We start from the raw sequence: 20,159 nt of genomic DNA on the forward strand, positions 1-20,159 counted from the left end.
TATTCGATTAGTGTTTGTAACTAGAAAGTTTATGAAAAATGGGGGAAGTTGTGGGCTATCTTTAGTCATAGGTAATCTCCACTGTTATCTACACTTGTTTTAAGTTATAACCATCGTGTATCGATGTAGTTTTGGCTACTTGCTACGTGACTCTCATGCAATCATCAAAGTATGGATAACCTTTTGCGGTAAATATTATCAATAATACTTGTGATTGTTTGAATCTTATCTATGTCATAAGATAAATTGAATGCATGATTTATTGAAAATGAAATGTTGTAGCAACTTTGACTACAGATTTCAATAAATTACTTTGTAGCTCAAAAAACAAAATGAGAGCCCACATGTTATATAGATTTTACTAAAGATAACTTTTCTTTTGTTTCAACCATAAGTTTCATTTAAAGATGCAATTTTATTAGAGCCATATAAGATTTCAATGAGCAGCAAAAATCTCTTTATTTTTATACGATCAATGATATTCCTCCACTTTATGAATAAGAAACTAATTCTTTTAGGTTCATAATTGATCCTCCTAATAGGTATTATTATCATAAATCGAATTTTTAAATTTTAGTTATTCTAGTAATTTAGTGTGATTATATATTACTAGACCAACATCTTGTTATGTCTCCTTTCCTGAGTCTACCATAATTATTTTGATGTCTCTCTTCCATTCAATTATAGAAATGACCAAAAGAAATGGGATTTTCTTAGAATAGATACGGCCATCATGCCAATAAATTATCATTAAGTAGTGTATGGTCATAAAGGTAGTATTGCCTATCATATGCTTCCATGAACAGTTTCAACTCTCTCCATCTATTCTTATTCAACACAAGTGCTCTATCCATCGAATTATATAAGTTCCATACATTAGTCCTTTGTATTGTAAAATCTTATTACACTGGCTAGAGTTTTATGAATGATAGTAATCAAGGGACTTTCATCATGGGTATTCCACAAACTCCAAACCCTTCTCCTTCACATCTATATCCACATGAAATTCAGCTTAAACTTTACCAAGCTTTCATATTTTCCATTCCAATACTCTTTACTATAATTCTAGTTCTCTTGTTTTACTTGTTCTACCTCAAGAGGAGGGCTTCATCTCTCTCATCATCTCCTTTTCATATACTTCCTAGGAGGTCCAATCCTCAAACTACATATCATTATTCTTCCTCAGTAAGTAAGATTTCCCCTCCCTCTCTGCAAGTAATCTGAATTCCTAATTGCAAAACACACAATACTAGGGAATTATATCTTTCAACAAGACATCGATCTAGTAACGTAATGTCATATTGGATCTCTAAACATGAGAGTGGTATTCGTTGAGAGATAGAGTCACACACCTCAAAAGCTTCCTTACCTATAAGATGAGAGTTGAGATCCTCTCTAGTATTAAGTCCAGATTCTCGTGACACCAAAAAAATTTAAGGATACAATATTTTTGTTATTCTTGAATTAAATAAATTAAAAACTTATAAATTTATATCTTACATGACACTCATCTACGGCTGGAGATAGGAATTTAAATGTTATAGGTTTGCTCTTTTCTACATTGAATAAACTAATATTAATTTCTTTGTTGTTAATACCATATAGAATTATCGTTTAGATTATCTCACGGTACAATTTCTGGACAAACTTCCAAGAGTTCTATTTGATGACGATTTGAGAGCAAGGGATTCATTGTAAGTTTTTCATTGTTTTCTTTGTATATTTTCTTTGAAGACGTGTTGTTGCATGCTATTGGTTTGTTTTTCATTTCTCTTTTTGGACTTTGCTTAATGTGCTTTGATCTCTATCTTTAATACAGAAGGTGCCTATGCCTTTATCAACATTAGAATTGTTGGCAACCATTGGTGTTTTTCATAGCAGAATATTCGATTCCCACAATTTTTTGAATCTTTAATGACATCCATTGTTTTCTTAAAAAGTGGTATAGGAAAATAAAGTAAAATATGTGAAGAATATATGACCAATGACTTTCCTGTGTATAAGTATCACATTTTGAATGAGGTGAACCTAATCAGTGCTTATCCGCAACAGTCAATGATAATTTCCACAAGATAAATACTTTAGAAAAATAATGGAAATACAATTTTTAATAATATATTTATTATATTAATTAAAATAAAATTATATTTTTACAATTAAAAACAAACAAAAAAAATAAGCATTCATTTCTCCGTTAGTAAAGGAATTAAATACAAACATTTTATTAGCAAGTGATGTATATTGATACATCTAATGAATTGAAATTTTAGAAGTTAATGTTTCCAATTACTTTAATTTGTTTATTCATACTCTTCTTTAAGCCATCATGGTTTGACCGTTATATTCTTAAAATTATGACTGTTTAAAGTAAAATAAATATATTTGCAAAACTAGCTTGTATGGAAATTTGTAATAATTATTAAATTCGAATTGTCTACTAAAATTAGCTTTCTAATTAGCTCATATTTGAAAAATAATAAAATATATATACAATATTATGATTGTTTAAAGTAAAATAAATATATTTGCAAAACTAGCTTCTGCATGGAAATTTGTAATAATTATTAAATTTGAATTGTCACCATTGTCAGTCATTAATGATTATACAATTCGAACAATTCAAATAAAATAAAATTGTTTATAATATTAAAATTAAAAAGAATATTAAAAATAAAATGAATAAATATTCTATTAGGTTCTATATTCTCTAATATAAAAATATAAATATTTCTAAAATTTGATAAATAAAAATAGTATAATTATCTCTATATATATTCTAAATATTTATTTCAAAAAATATTAGAATTATATATATATATAAATAGTTATAAATATAAAAAGTTATATATTTTTGTATATGGTTTTCTTTGTATAAGGAAAAGAATGAGAACGAGCATGAAGAAATTAACGATACTTCTTTATCTTTTGAGTTCTAAAATGAACAAATATTCTATTAGGTTCTATATTCTCTAATATAAATATTTCTAAAATTTAATAAATAAAAATAGTATAATTATCTATATATATTCTAAATATTTATTTATAAAAATATTAGAATTATATATATATATATATATATATATATATATAGTTAGGTAACATAGTTTACGACTTACCCATTCAAAGATTGACTTTGACACCGAACATTCCCAAAATGGGTACTGTACTCTCGGGTCGGGTGCAATAATAGACACCTATTGGTATTTTAACCTTCCTTCTCCCTTCATGGCATATCCGAAAAGAAAGAGAATTCAGTACTTCTTAGTCGTGGATATCTGAATAGACATACCCTAGTAGTTCTAGCCGTAAACAATGGATACTAGGCATTGTGCGTATCGACCCGTGCAATGTTGTAGCTAACGCATTAAGTATCTCGCCTGGGGAGTACGTTTGCAAGAATGAAACTCAAAGGAATTGACGGGAGCCTGCACAAGTAGTGGAGCATGTGGTTTAATTCGATGCAAAGCGAAAAGCCCTTATTTAATTATTTATCAATTAAATAATTAATAGTTGAAGTAGTTAAATGCGATAATTTTAAATCAAGATTTTCAATAATTTGTTTTAATATTTTATTTATAATTGAACATGCAATATTTTTGTTATTATTATTTGTTTTATTTTATTAATTTTTTGTTGGTTTTTAATATTTTTTCTAAAAATGCAATTGAATTACACAAGTTTTATAATATTCTTTCAATGTTGACACTATATATCATTTAAAAGATATATTACGAAATAATTTATATATTATCATACAAATCAAATGCAAGAATAATTTAGTTGGAGGTAAATATTATAACTTTTAATATTTTGAAGAATAAAGTTGATACACGAATTATTAAAAATTAAGTTTCTGAAAAATAATTTTTAAATGGTGCAAGCTCATTTTTTAAAGTTCCAAATTTTTTTAAATCTAAAACCTTCCTTTAATTTTTTGTTTAAAATGAACACCTCTAATAAGTCATAAAATTAATCAAATAACTACAACGTGAAAAGTTACAACCTCACGTGAGTTAATTGTATGACCTTCCAAAATGTTAATAGCTTCACATTTGACTACAGTCTTGCTAAATTTTTTATATTATTTCTTGTCCTAATAGTAACTTAAATAAATTTATTTTATAAAAAGTTAAAAGTTAAATGCAACACAATTGCTGAAAGAATCACATCTATTATCATAAAATTGGATCTTCATGTTTAACTTGGTGTAATCGATTGAAAAAAATATTTAAGTTAAGAAAAAATGTATACATTAATGGTATAAGTTTTATACAATGTTAGTTAATTATTAACCATTCATTTTCAATCATTATTCACTATTTAAAAAATAATACAAATAAATTATGTATGATATATTAAGTGTGTATAATAAATCTTTACACTCACATCATATAAATATTATAATCTTAAATTAAAAATTTAATAATTAAATATTTTCTAATGAATCACAGCATGTATGAAGTGACACACTTTGTTAGATTACATATGTCTAAGTTATATACAGGCCTCAAGCTACTTGATATTAAAAGCCAAAATTTCAAAGATTACATAATATTACATTCGCCTGGGAATATTTCTAGTGGCAAGAGCTGGATTGTGCACTAAAGAAGATCTTCGGTTCTTTATGCTGGTCCCCAGTTTCCAAGATCTCTCCTCTTTTGATTTGATTTAGTGGAGTTGTTGAACATCAACATTTCAATGATTGGATTATAACAGCCTAATAATACTTATAAAAATGCATGGTTGGAATGAAGCTAAAAAGGTAGATGAAATTTTTGCAAACAGATGTTGTGTTTGTCTGGGAGAATTTGAGTTGAAAGAAGAGCTGCTTCAGATTCCTCATTGCAAGCACATGTTTCACATAGAGTGCATACATAACTGGCTCAAAGCTAACATCACATGCCCACTTTGTAGATGTTCCATCATCCCAACCACTACTACTAAGTTCCTTAGTCCTACAGACTCAGCACAACAAGGTGGTGTCATTTCAGGCTCTCCATCACATATCATATTATTGCCTCCTCAACTAGAAGATGAAGCAAGTGCTTCCTCAAATAATACTCATATTTTAGGGGAATGATTTATTTTCCTATGTTATTGGAACATGATTCAGATGAGATTATCTAGTTGATAGAGATATTGACATGTGACACAAATAAATTTTTAACGGTTCAAATTTTTAACTATTTTTAAATTTAATAATTTCAAAAATAATAAATCTCTCATTTTCTTCAGATTTCAGTTCTGAGAGTATGGAGAGAATCTCATTTCAATTAATTTAAACAATATTGAGAATTATAAGTAAAAGTAATTTGTGATATAAAAAATAAAATTGTTTGTAAATTGTCCAGTAGTTGTTGGTGAAACATTTTGATAGATTAATAATGTTAGGCTTTCCTTTCATATAAGTGATGTTGTAAAGATTCACACTTTTGTTGCAAAATTGGCTAAGCAATTGTGAGTCAAGAAAGATGTAAAAATTAGATAACAATGTTTTCTCAAAGGAAGGGATGGATTGAACTGCCTATCATGAGTCTCCGGTTCTCTATATTCAAAAGCAATAATTTATGAAATAATTTAGCTTTAGAACTTCTTTTGTACAATTATATTTCATCATTTACTTTTGGAACATTGGAAACAAAAAAAGAAACTAGAACATCACAGTGAGATCTAAATGAAAGTAATCTTGACAATTTGGCGGACACTATGTCAGAATTCGCATTTAACAACGGCTAGTGAACAATGTTTGTTAGCATAATGCTATTAAATACAAGGCGAAAGAGAATCAACAACGCTCTTTGAAGCAAACACTATTAAATGTAATAAACGGATAAACATTCAACAATACCTTCTTCAATGAGCGATGTTGAATATTTGCCTCATATATTCAACAACGCTCCTCGAAACAAGTGTTGTTGATTTGATAAATTCAGCAACGCTCTTTGTAGTAAGCAATGTTGAAACTCGTGACTTTTCAAGATTTTCCATACTTGTTAAAGAAAAAAGTAAACAAATACTAACATATATTTGTATGCATAAATGTCTAATTTATTTATTCAAAAAATAATAATTAACAACGCTCATAGAAGAAAGTGATGTTGAATGTTTATTCGCCTATTACATTTAAGAGTGATTGCTTCAATGAGCACTATTAAATGTAATAGGCTAAAAACATTCAACATTGCTTGTTGTAGTGAGCATTGTTGAATGTCAAAACAAAACACATTCAATATTGCTCACTTCAATGAACGCAGTTAAATGTGAAATATCAACAATGCTCATTACAATGAGCACTGTTAAATGTTACGAGTGTTTAAAACTCAAAACCTGATTTACGTCCCTCTAAACTTTCAAATTTGTTCAATTAGAAACCCTCGTACACTCAGAAAACCTCATGCACTCAGATAACCCCTATTCACTCAAAAAACATCAATAATTGATTCTCATACCAATGATGATGCTACCCCATAAAGTCAAAACGTACTTCAAATGGAATGACTGTCATGAAGAAAGTCATTCATGCAAGACATAATAATATCAAGTTCCTGGTTGAATAGAACACAAAGGGCTAACCATTAAACACAAAGGGTGACAAAACTTTGGTAAGCTACATTGGAGTTATGGTAAGACAGAATGGGCGATAACATTCAACTCTTGGAATGATAAGATGTTGAATAGTGTGAAGGAGCTCATTTGGAATGATATGACAATAAGTTTTTATTTACGTGTTTATGTGTTTATGTGTTTCTATGCAATGTATTTATGTGTTTCCATACAATGTATTTATGTGTTTTCAGTCAAATTTTTTGTTAGTGAGGAATATAAGGATTACATCCTTAAATCTGCTGGCAAAGCTCTTCGACAATTCAGAACTGATGTCAGGAAATATGTCAAAGATGTAGATGGCAAAGTCAACCTCAAACCTCCAATCAAATATGAAAATATCATTGAAGAGGATCATTGGAAGGTTTTTGTCACAAAATGCATACAAGACGAGTTTTTTTAGTAAAGTATTTCATTGTATTGACTATATACTTATGATTTTGCATATATGATTATACATATTTATGTTAGTGTTATTTTTTGTTGCTGAAAATAAGTGATGAAAACCGCAAGAGCATCTAAATATTTGTATTCATATCGAGCTTCTCGAGCGGAGTATAGAGGAATCGAGGAAAAAATTGTAAGTATGGTTAATTTATAAGTACATTATTGGTTATATTTTACATCCATGTCTAATTATGTTATTAGTTATGTTTTGTTAGATGGAACAAAATGATACACATTCAAATGTATCGTTAGTAGACCTCAATGTTCTCTAGGTGGATGCCCATAATAACAAGGACAATGTCATCAACAATGAAAATGTTCAAGAAGTGACAAACCGTGTTGTAAGTGCTTATCATTTAAACTTGATTTCTATACTTTATTTATGAATGTGATTAATTAACATTATGTTTTTTTATTGATATGTCAGATTGCCCTAAAAGGAAAGGGTATTATTGTATCGGAAGGAGATATTCAGACTCTGGATAATCAAGAGGTACTTGATAAGGCACTAGGACTTCCTAAGTACTCTGACTGTATCTAGGGTGTTGAATTTGGGGTTAGAAAGTGACGTTATTTACCCCCTCAACAACGTGCAACCAAAGCCAACTTGTCTCAGATACAGAACCAATTGAATACTTTCATGCAACTATTCAATGAATTGGAAAGTTGAATTAAAAAGAAGGAATCTGAGGAGCATCAACAATGCAATGATCCCAACATCAATGAGAGTTTCACACAAGCTACTTGCAATATTCTTGAGGTAATTTAATTGAATAATTTTCATTTACTTGCCCTTTAGTTAAATTATAGTGGTAAACTTATACGTTTTAACTAACATTTAATGTACCTATCTCCCTCAATCATGTGAAGGTTGGGTTTGATGTTGCAGTCAATGGTGATGCATTGCTTCCAATTCCTCGAGATGAGGATACCTTGACAGTTGGAGGGGATATAGGCACTTATGTGACTTGGCCAATAAACCTTGTAGTTGTAGATTCTAAGGTGTAACTTTCAATAAACTAACTTATACTCATTCTTATTATGTTTTTTATTAATTGATCTTAATTGGTATGTTTTGTATTGAAAATTATAGGTTCATGAACACTCCAGACCCATTAAAAATGAGTTAGATGGCTTAATGACATCCCATCCAATAGAAGAACATGTTCATGTACCGAAAAAAGGCCAAAGTTATGAATTCTAAGCCTAGCGAAGAAAGTAGAAAGTCACAGTTTAAGTCTAAAGGATCTTCGGGGATGTGAGCTCCAATGAGATTAAGTTCTGTACTCAGCTGATGAAGCATGTACAAGACTTGGGTGATGATATATACTTTTGATATCAATGCCCGATGAAGTCTTTGGGTATAGTACCCTAGAATTCATTGGTTTTGATGAAGTTAAGGAAGTATATAAACATGAATAGATAAGTTCATCTGTCGTATGTGTATATGTGAGGTAAATTTTGTTTTCTAAACTTCTCACTTTTGCATTTAATTAATCATTGGTGTTATAAATGGTTAATATTGGTGTTATATGTTCTGTACTTATATGAGAATCTTATTTGAAAGATAAAAAAGAAGGTGATGTTATTGCCCTCATAATTTACATCTTTCGTGATGAGTAACTCCAATGGAAAAAGATCGGAGGGAGACAACCATAACATGTAGTTGATATGCTCATCAAACATAGACAAGATGTAGATTTATTCCTTGCATCTTTCAATATTGGGTGAGCATTTTTTAAAAAGCATAATTTAATTGTCTAGTATCTTTGTGCTTAACTTTTCCTAACCGTATGTATATGTTTTCTTAGGCAATATTAAATTTTGATTGTCATTAATTGGATTGATGAAAAAATATATTATTTAGATTTATTGAAACATTTCGATCCGAGCAAGTACCTCGCTACGAAGGAAATATTCACTAGGTAAGTGAACTACTCATTTAAACTTTGAAATTTATATTATACTTTCACTTTCTGCTTAGTAATTAAGTACATTTTTTATTGTTTAGGGGGCTGCAAATTTAAAGAGCCCAAGTTAGATCAAAATATACATCAAACAACATCAGATGGACTCATGTAAGTGTATTGGCACATATCTTAAACAATTATATGTGTAATATTTATATTTGAAGTAAATATACTTATATGTTTATTTAATTTTAATTGTAGACCCCTTGCCAAAACAACGAGAAAGATTGTGACTATTATGTGCTATATTTTATGAAGGAGATCATTCAGCAGTGATTAGCTTCAGTCTAGTTTGATGTAGAGGAATACACAAATGACCATATCATCCAGCTTAAGGAGGATTCGTCAAATTTTGTACTTAGTGTTATTAGTAACTAGTTAAGGTTTGCAATGTATAGATTGTAGCTTACGATTAAATTGTAAGCTTAGGGAATACAATGTATAAATTACATGCTTAGGGAATACAATGTATTGTTTTGGTTTATCCAATAAATGAAAAGAATACTATTTTTGTTTAATGAGTTGTGTTTAAAATTATTGTTCTGTTTTGAATAAAATTGATGAATGCAATTTATGTTCTATTGTATTCAATATGATGTATTTATAATTACTGTTCTATTGAACACATATGATGATACCATTTTATGTTCTATGTGTTGTGTTTATAAATTGTGTTATGGTGTTGTGGATGTGTTCATTGTGTTGTTGTTAGATACGTCTTTTAAGTGTGTTAGAAATAGGAACTATGACACTCCACAACGCTCCTTTAAAGGAGCACCGTTGAATATATGCAAATCGCATATACATCAACGTTTCTTTAAGATAGCGTTGTTGAATTTTTGCATATCACATATATAATAATACTCCTTTAATCGAGTGTTATTGAATGTTAAGGATTCAACAACGCACCTTTAAAGGAGCACTGTTGAATGTCACATATTCAACATCACTTCGATGAATGAGCGTTGTTAAATATCATATTTTCATATAGAAATGCAATATAGTTTCAACAACACTCCCTTGAATATATATTATTGAATGTGCAATTTGCATACATTTAAGAATGTTTTTTATAAATAAGTGTCGTTGAATGTCTTAATTCCAAAGTACTACTAAACTTAAAAATTTATAATTAATAATTAAATTTTATGTTTAGTATTATTTTAATGAACACTGTTAAATGACATTATTTTAATTAATTGTCATTATTTGAATATCATTAAAAATTAATAATATATGTAAATGTCACTAAATTACTGCTCCATTTGAGTGATTAATTAATTAATTGTTTTGATTAATTAATTAAATATTTCGTATTCTTTAATAAAATATTCTTAGTGAGTAATAAAATACTCAATAATTCAACAACGTTCTTTTTAATAAGCATTGTTAAATGTGCCTTTCATTTTCATACATTCTACTACGCACTCAAATAATTTATATATTTTATTATTTTGAGTAAGTAATAAAATATTCTGATTTTAAAGATTCAACATCACTTCATTGATTAAGCAGTGTTGAATGTATGACATTGAACAACACGCAGTGTAGCAAGTGTTGTTGAATGTCATGAATGAATAGATTCAACAACACACTCTTTAAGGAGCGTTGTTGCGCTATTGAATTCTTGATTCTCTGCAATCCCAAGTGTAATGAGACTGTAACAACTAACATTTTCCCGCATTCACACTCCTTCGACTATCCCAAGTTCACTCAACACCAAAACATGAACACTGAAAACACCAAAATCATTCAATACCAAAATCATTTAACACCGAAAATCCTTAACTCAACACTGAAAATCATTCACTTATTCAACCTCCAAATTGTTCACTAATTGACCCTAAAAAATTATTCACCCATTAAACCACAAAGTCATTCACTCATTCAACCTAAAAAATTATTCACCCGTTCAACCTCAAAATCATTCACTCATTTAACCTCAAAAGTTACTCACTCATTCAACACCGAAAGTTCACTCATTCAACGTCAAAAGTTCATTCAATACTGAATTAAAAGTGAGTTTACCATATCAATATTTTCTTTTTTTAATTTTTTTAGTTTGTATTGAGTTAGAGTTTCCCATTTCACCTTATTACATGAGTTAGGGCTTGTAATAATGTATTTGCTCTACTTCGTGAGCTTAACTCCAAGCTTTTAGGGATTTACACTCACCATATTATTTGTCAATTCCTTTCTAGAAAATGGATGAAGTAACATCATATCCAGAAAGTATTGAGAAAAAGTAGATAAGTGTCAATTGATTGACGAATGAGTATATGAATGGAGTGAAATCATTTATTAGGTTTGCAACTGAGAATACTAAAAACCCTAATAAAATTGTATTTCCTTGTTTAAAATGTTGTTACGCAAACCATTTTAGGATTGTCCTGAGATGTTACAACATGTGATAAGTGATGTTGAGAAACCATTATATGATAGTTATACTAATTCACAAGACTAAAATCAGTGTCAGGGTTGTATAAGTTGATATCTGTTAGTGGATGGAGTGATAAGAGTTTTACTTACCTACTTCCACCTCTAAAGGATATGTTGTCAGAGGATAATGTGCTCCTTTCTCAAACCTATGATGCTAAACAAATGTTATTCTCGATAGGCATGGACTACAATAGGATACATGTTTGTTAAAACAATTGCATCTTATTTTTTAATGAGTATGTTTCGTTAAAGTTTTTTCCTAAATGTAATACATCGCGATATAAGAAGGAAGACTCAATTCCCAAAAAGTTTGTATGGTATTTGGCAATCAACTCAAAATTTAAGCGCATGCTCAACAATGCAAAAGATGCAAAGCATTTGACATGACATACTGATGAAAGGATTAAAGATGGCAAGCTTCGGCATCCTACAGATTCTCCCAATGGAGAAATTTTGATCATGACTATCCTTGTTTTGGTCAAGAATCAAAAAATTTGTGCCTTGCATTATCAACTGGTGAAATTAACTCACATAGTGTTCAAAGTAGCTCCCACAATACATGGGCAGTAATGTTGGTAATATACAACTTATCTCCTTCGCTATGCATGATGCGCAAATTTGTGATGTTATCTATGTTAATTTTTGGACCTAAAAAATAAGGAAATGTCATAGACATATATTTGACTCCATTAATTGAAGACTTGAAACAAATGTGGGAGACAAATACAGATGTATCTGATGCATATTTGGGAAGAAAGGTTCAACTTGAGGACTTTGTTGTTCGACACAACCAGTGATTTCCATGCACATGGTCATCTTTTAGGATATAATACAAAATGGCATTTTGCTTGTCATGTATTTGAAGCCAATACTCATTCAACGAGGTTGGAACACTATAAGAAGAATATATTCCTTGGTCATCATAGATTTTTGAGTTGAGATCATCACTATCAACAACAACAAGGAAAATCATTCGATGGGAACCATGAAGAAGGTCATGCTCCTTTTCTTTTGACATGTGACCAATTATTTCAAAAGCTAAAGGGTTGGAATAATAAATTTGGTAAACCTTTTGCAGGAGAAATGGTCACAACTGGGTGGAATAATAATCAATCTTATTTGAATAGTCATATTGGAGTTCATTATATGTAAGACATTTTCGTGATGTTAAAAAATGTATTTGAAAGTCTCCTTGGTACCTTACGCAATGTTCCTAATAAGACCAAATATGGCTTGAATGCAAGATTAAATTGGTTAGTATGGGAATAAGATAGGAATTGGGTCCAATAATGAAGGAAAACATACATATCTACCTCCAGCAACTTATACTTTATCGAGGAAGGAGAAAATAGAATTTTGTAAATTTCTTCATGGTGTTAAAGTACCAGAGGGTTACCCTTCGAACATTCGAAACCTCGTATTAGTGATAGACCTCAAGTTAAAAGGTCTTAAGTGTCATGATTATCATGTACTCATGGAGCATCTCTTGTCTATTGGCATACAATCCATTCTACCTAAGAAAGTGCGAGGAATCATAACTAAGTTATGTTTCTTCTTCAATGCAATTTATAGCAAAGTGTTTGACCGAAGGAAATTACATGCATTGCAAAGATAAATCATTTTGACTTTGTGTGTGCTTGAGATGTATTTCACACCTTCGTTTTTGACATAATGGTACATCTAATAATTCATCTTGTTCGAGAGAGACAACTATGTGGTTCTTCCTATTTGAGATGAATGTACTCTTTTGAGAATTATATGAAGACATTAAAAGGGTATGTGAAGAACCGATCAAGACCAGGGTGTTGTATTGTTGAGCGATATATTGTTGAAGAAGCTCATGATTCTTGTACTGGATACCTTGTTGATGGCGATTTCATAGGCATTCCAAAGCCTCGGTATATAGAAAGAACATTTGGTGAAGGGATTACTGAGAAACAAATATTGACTATATCAAGAACTGAATTGGAGGAAGTACACTAATATGTGTTACATATGTCGATGAAGTTGAGCCATATGTTGAAAGACACAAGGAGGTGCTTAGGAATTCTAACCTAAGTAAGAATGAAAATTAGATTTGTAGAGAGCATAATCGGTGTTTTGTAAAGTGGCTAGGAAATAACATTATTGAGGAGTTGAATATAAATGACATCCGGTTTCTGAAAGATTGAAATGGTTAGCCAATGGACCAAGTATTCATGTCTTGAAATTGGGATATCATAGTCGTGTGAGAGCGGACCAACTAAAAATGATGATTTATATAGAAGAGATGATCATGATGATGGGCTTTGGATGAATTAATATGTTCTTCCAAACAAGGATAATTCAAGAAAAAAAATATTAAAGAAAAGGACAAAGTAGATCATATTTTGTTTGTTTGTAATTTGCATATATTGTATAGATATTATTTATTTGTAATTTTATCTACTTATTGTCTCTGCCATAATATAATTGATATTGTTTGTTTTTAATTTGTATTGTATTGATGTTAATAATACAAACTTTTGGATATATACTTATGTTGAGAATATATATATATATATATTATATATACAAGTATTAATGTTTAAAACAACCAACAACGCTTGCTAATGGGAACTTTTGCTAATGACGTTGAATGTTATACATACAAAAACACTCCTTGTAGGAAGCACTCTTGTATGCATAACATTTAACAATACTCCTTATAAGGATACATACAATGCGCTATCTATAAGGAGCAATATTATATTTATTACATATAACGACGCTCTATAGAGGGGGCACTGTTATAATTATAACATACTACAACACTCTATATATCATATCGACATTCTACTACGCTCACATAGATAGAGCCTGAAAGCACTATTAAATCCCAAAAATGAGCATTGCTGAATTGTAACTCTGGCATAGTGGGAGTTATGGTCCAAACATATAATTTAGTAGGCAAATGGGTATTTGGTACTTTGTTTACTTCCCTTGCCACATATTTGATTTCAACAACCTAATTGTGAGATATCCAAGTGCGAATCTTTGCAGCCACATGCAAAATATTGTTAAGATAAATATGTACTCCATCTGGAACAATCTGAGAACTTCATTTAGACATTCAATGTCAAGGATCACATTCTTATAACCATGTTGCCAAGCAAGATCCAGACCTTGTTCCATTGCCAAGAGCTCCATTGAAATTGGTGATCATGTGCCAAAATTTGCTGAAAAACCAACAAGCAATGCCCCTTATGATAACGAATAGCTCTACCCCTCCCATTATATTGTTTCCTCTAATACAACTACCATCGACATTAATTTTTACCTGACCTAGTTCTTGACAAGACCATTGAACCAATGATAAGTCCTCCTCGATGATCTCATGGTGCCTTAGACACAACCAATCATAATAGTCATCATGGGTATTATGAGCAACAATATTAACATCCAAAGAGTTATCGGCTAGAGAAGCATCGTTCCATCACCTTCAAATCCACCAAATACCTTCCATTAAGAGCAATCCATTGCTACGCTTACAATTTTCCAACAACCAGTCTTTAATAGTGTGATTCCTCCAAAAGGAATGTGAGGTCAAGCCAAGTCTATCCCATAACAGTGAAGAGTGGCGACAATCTTTAAAGATATGCAAAAGTTATCTATGCCATAATGATATCTCTTAAAAATAGGATCATTTGTTAAGTTTCTTCTAAAATGAAACTCATCAGAAGGTAAGGCCTCATGGATACCAAGCCAAAACATAAATTTTACATTTTCTGGAACTTTTAGATGCAACACCACCTCCAGAAGTTGCGCATATTATCATTGTTATCCACACAATATTTGAGCCACCAATAGCCATATTTTGTTGTATAAGTACCTAATGCATGACCATCCTAAATCCACTCATCTTTCTCATTTGGAGCACTATATGAGCAGGTGTTGCAAACAAGGTCTTTCATAACATGAATGTAACGCCGAAAAAATTTCTCCAACAACATTGCCCAAAAATGGGTAATTTGTTTTTTGAATAATATTATAATATAAAATTATTTTCTTATATTTGATTCCTTTTCGAGACACCACATTAAGTAACCTAAATTGCGGAAAAGACAACAATCGTTACCTAATGGTAAACAAAAATAACTCAGCATATCGTGGAATAATTCTTCATTAAAATAATGGAAAATGTTTATACGAAAAACAAGGCAAAATAAAATCTTTGTCTAAAGTGAAAACATACAAAATAGGCCGAGTCATTCAACACATCAAAAGTACCCTACACAGATACCCACCTCAAAAGTAAAATAGAAATGGAAATGGCTACTAGTAACTAGCTCTGGTGTTCGCGAGTGTGCTAGGGCACTCGCTCGGGTCCTCCTCCGTCTCAGAATTGGAGGAGAGGTCTACCACCTCAATGGATTCCTCTATACAGACTAACTCCACATTATCCTCTTCTTCGACTTCCGGCTCCTCCTCTTCAGTCTCCATCTCCTCTTCCGGGTCATTGGACACACCTTGTGACCTACTTCCCGCTTCGACATCTACTTAAAGATTGGACATCGCCCGTCTAGTAGATCTCCTCCATGGTGGGGAATTGAGCAAGTCGTCCCAACTCCGTCTCTTAGTATATGGCCCTGTAGTAGTGGATCCGTGAGGAATCATAAACTGAATGGATGGTGCAGCAGATACTAGTCTCCGAGCAGGTAAAGTGAAAGAAGCCTCCAAGTCTGCATGATGTGAGGGGAAGCGCATCGTAGAGCCATGACAGACCATCTCCAACTCTAAGGTACAAGGGCCTGTGTAGGTGTGTCAGTGTTTGTCACTACTCCATGTCCCCTCCTAGGACATCGAGAATCGATAGCTCCGAATCCTCGCGATATTGTCCATCTGAACGAGAAGGCGAACCGAAGACAAGTAGAAAGAAAATGGAGTATGACCTCTAATGAATATTATTCATTGACGACGTGGAATTACATAGAATATCACATCCAAATAGACACACATAATATACACAATATATTCCGCATACATAAATGCAAATGATGAATGATATTATATCTCAAACTATGAGAATCAATATCCATGAACTCAATGTATGAATGTTATGTTTATTTCATTCATCCTTACACCAATTTCCTCCCAATAACTAATTAGAAATAACCGAGAGTACATGTCCCATAACAAGCTGATTTGAACGCACCAAAAATATTACTCTCAAGGATATATGATCGATCTGTTCTGATGAACTGTCCATTTTAGAATAGTGTCGTATCAAACACTTTCTAGGCATCCCTCTCATCAAACTTGATTGCAGAGAGGGGTTGTTAGAGATCGTCTATTTTGCATTGTGAGAGTTGCCCAATCCAACAGATTACCTTATCCAAGAATACAAGGGACTCGTGTTACCTAGACTCGCCCTCAAGACTTTGCTGACGAATCACCGCCATCACCGTCCCTCTCAACATCGCGGGGCACGTTCGTCTCCTGTAAATTTCTTATCCAATACTTCATTATTCATAATGAGTATGCATACTAACCGAGGATAGCTGATTAAATCTTTTAATCATTCTTTTATATCGACCAGCCCATCCTAAGACATCTCCCAAAGGAATGTTTCCTATGGGACCGATCTTACGTTAAAATCACCCTCTAACTCTAAGGTAAAGAAATCATTTTAATTTATTTTAAGAACATCCAACACTTTCATCCATCCGATCCAAGATTCATATTCTTGAACCATCCTTTATCTCGAAAGTCTCGTTCACGATTCCCATCGTGTTCATGGTCATTTCAACACCTTCTTTACAAGTGTTGATCTCATGCTCAAAACAACATTTTAAATCAAGATATCCTTGATTTCATAATCAGACCCTTATCATTAAGATCACAAAATTTATATTTTTAAACACTAAAACAACCCCATGAACAACAAGATTTCATGGTTTCAAAACAACAATTTTCTAAGTTCACGAAAACCCATTTTTCGAGTTCTTGAGTATAATAAGAGTTAGGAAGATTACTAGTAACTTTCAACAGTTGGAAATATTCATAACATGCATATAAACATGATACTAAAATCTCATAAACACCTAACGGTTAGATCCTAAGAGATGAAGAGCTAAAAAGTGAAGACTTACCTTGGAGTTTCTTAGAGAATGAAAATGAAGAAGAAAGAAAATGCCAAGGGTTTTTCTCTAAGTTAGAGGGGCTCTTTAAAGAAAATAAATCTGATTTGGGGAGGTGAAACCCAAAGGTCTTACAAAGGGTGAATGGTGTAATGGGTAGATGAGGGGTTTAAGAGATTTTGTGTAAGAGATGATTATTTTTGCTTGCTTGACAAACAAGTTTTACTCGTGAAAGTGATGTGACCTCTTCGATGAAACATTCGCGATTGAACCATGCCCGAGTATTATCGGCTAATACTCGGCTGGATATTAAAAATCTTCTGATTTTGGTTTACGTTTAGAACTTCAAACACAGAATTCAGAGTGAAAACCTTTAGAAATGAGTCATGGACAAACTTGATGTCTAACTTGACTCGAAATAATATTTCGAAGCCAATGACGCACTCGGAAATCGATTCTGAGTTACGAAACTGAAATACACGTTTCTGGGCCGAATTCAGACGAATTTGGGTCCGACAACAGTTGAAAAACTTCCCGTCACAGAAAATTACGAACATTTACCAAAAAATAGGAATTCACAAAACAAGACTGACACTCAACTACAGATTAGTCTAAATCATTATCGATTAATTTATAAAATTAATATTTTCTAAAATAAATAATTAAAAAACATACATCGAAAATTCACAGTGTTACAATCCTCCCCTACTTATAAGATTTTTGTCCTCCAAAATTAAGCGTACCTCTTCATAAAACAGATAGGGATAGGATTCTTTTATGGCCTCCTAGACCTCCCAAGTCGCATTTTCTCCGTTTACTTAATTCTAGATCACCTTAACTTGGGCAATCTCCTTGCCTCACAACACCTTCACACTTTGATCAGCGATCCTCGAGGGCATAGTTTCAAAAGTGAGACTACCCTTTAGCTGAATTTAATCGGATTCGATGATATGCGATGGGTCACTAATGTATTTTCTGAGTTGGGATACTTAGAAGACATTATGTAGGTTTGATAATAAAGGTAGCAAGGCTATTTGGTAAGTCATTGGTCCGACTTTTCTAAGGATTTGGTATGGTGCTATGAATTTCGGGGTAAGCTTACAAGCTTTAAGCACTCTGCCAATGCTAGTTGTCGGAACCACCCTCATGAAGACATGATCTCCTTCCTCGAAACTGAGAGGGTTCCTCCTTTTGTCATAGTGGCTCTTCTGCCTACTCTGAGCTGCCTTCATGTTCCCCTTATCATTCTTATCTTTTCCTCCATCTTCTGAACCACATCGGGTCCTAGTATTAGATTCTCCCCTGCTTCAAACCAATACAACGGTGTTCTGCACTTCCTGCCATAAAGAGCTTCATACGGCGCCAAGTCGATACTCGAATGTAATATGTTATTGTAGGTGAACTCTATCAGATGCAGATAGACCGCCCAACTTCTAGAGTGTTCCAGTAAACATGCTCTCAGCAAGTCTTCCAAAGATTGGATAGTCCATTCAGATTGCTCATTTGTCTATGGGTGGTAAGCTGAACTCAAACTAAATTTGGTACCCAAGGCTGTTTGCAAACTATTCCACAACTTTGAAGTGAAACATGGGTCTCTATCTGAGATGATATTTTTAGGAATACCATGCAATCAGACAATCTCTTTGATGTATAACACTGCTAGTCTTTCTAATGAGTATTTCAAATTGATAGGTAGAAAGTGAGTTGTCTTTGTCAAACGATCCACTATCACCAAACTACATCATAACCCTTTTGAGTCCAAGGAAATCCACTCACAAAATCCATTGCAATGCTATCCCATTTCCAAATGGTGATATCCAAAGGTTGGAGTTCTCATTCGGGTCGCATATGCTAGACCTTTTCCTTCTGACATGTTTAGCAACGCGAGACATACTCTACTACTTCTCTCTTCATACCGGACCACCAGAACATCTTATTTAAGTCTTGATACATTTTGGTAGCTTCAGGATGTATACTTAGTTTGCTCTTAGGGGCTTCATCCCAGATTATAATTTTCAAATTAGGGTCTCTTAGCACACAGACTCGGTTCTTGCATCGCAACAGTCCATCGTTTCCTTCTTGAAATTTCGGAGCTCTTCCTTCAGCCAACAAGGTTCTCTTCTCTCGTAGTTCTGGATTGGAACATTGCAAACCTTTCTGTTGTTCCAGAAATTCATTTGTTACTATAAGCATACCTAACATCAAACTCTTAGGTTTTACCTGCACCGCAAGGCTTAAATTCCTGAAATCCTCAATCAATTGCATCTCCCTTACCATCATGGTTGACATATGCAGAGACTTTCTACTGAAGGCATCAGCCACCACATTAGCTTTCCTAGGGTGGTATTGGAGATCAAAGTCATAGTCCTTAAGGAATTCAATCCATCGTCTCTGCCTCATGTTCAGCTCCTTTTGGTCAAACAGATACTTCAAGCTTTTGTGATCATTGAAGACTTCAAATCTTACTCCATAGAGATGATATCTCTAGATCTTGAGAGCAAATACAATCGCAGCCAACTCCAAGTCGCGTGTCGGATAATTCTGCTCATGAGTCTTTAATTGTCTTGAAGCATAAGCTACCACCTTTTGTTGTTGCATCGAC

General features: G+C 32.3%; 2 protein-coding genes across 3 annotated transcripts; one reads left to right on the forward strand and one right to left on the reverse strand.

Annotated features, from left to right (window-relative positions):
* Positions 718 to 5,152, forward strand: LOC109330737 (probable E3 ubiquitin-protein ligase RHA4A). Of its 2 annotated transcripts, none has more exons than XM_019565020.1 (3): positions 718 to 1,188; positions 1,609 to 1,694; positions 4,786 to 5,152. In XM_019565020.1, exons 1-3 carry the CDS (start codon positions 922 to 924, stop codon positions 5,078 to 5,080), a joined length of 648 nt encoding a protein of 215 aa, XP_019420565.1. In that variant the 5' UTR covers positions 718 to 921; the 3' UTR covers positions 5,081 to 5,152. The 2 variants fall into 2 exon arrangements, with proteins under 2 accessions (XP_019420565.1, XP_019420564.1); XM_019565019.1 differs by having other exon boundaries at positions 721 to 1,185; positions 1,606 to 1,694.
* LOC109330955 lies at positions 15,978 to 19,957 on the reverse strand. Its single transcript, XM_019565218.1, has 2 exons — positions 19,474 to 19,957; positions 15,978 to 16,159 (listed from the first exon to the last, which is right to left on the reverse strand). The coding sequence occupies exons 1-2, from the start codon at positions 19,955 to 19,957 to the stop codon at positions 15,978 to 15,980; spliced, it is 666 nt and encodes a 221-aa protein (XP_019420763.1).

This window comes from Lupinus angustifolius, chromosome LG17, assembly GCF_001865875.1.
Source record: "Lupinus angustifolius cultivar Tanjil chromosome LG17, LupAngTanjil_v1.0, whole genome shotgun sequence".
Classification (NCBI taxonomy): Eukaryota; Viridiplantae; Streptophyta; class Magnoliopsida; order Fabales; family Fabaceae; genus Lupinus; species Lupinus angustifolius.

Excerpts from the sequence above, each read along its gene's own strand:
- LOC109330737 (XM_019565020.1), top strand. The coding sequence starts at position 922 with ATGAATGATAGTAATCAAGGGACTTTCATCATGGGTATTCCACAAACT. Across the intron at positions 1,189-1,608 it reads ATCATTATTCTTCCTCAGTA|TATCGTTTAGATTATCTCAC; the intron begins AGTAAGATTTCC and ends ACCATATAGAAT. Across the intron at positions 1,695-4,785 it reads TTGAGAGCAAGGGATTCATT|ATGTTGTGTTTGTCTGGGAG; the intron begins GTAAGTTTTTCA and ends TTTTGCAAACAG.
- LOC109330955 (XM_019565218.1), bottom strand. The coding sequence starts at position 19,957 with ATGAGGCAGAGACGATGGATTGAATTCCTTAAGGACTATGACTTTGAT. Across the intron at positions 16,160-19,473 it reads TAAGATGTTCTGGTGGTCCG|ACTTGGAGGCTTCTTTCACT; the intron begins GTATGAAGAGAG and ends CACATCATGCAG.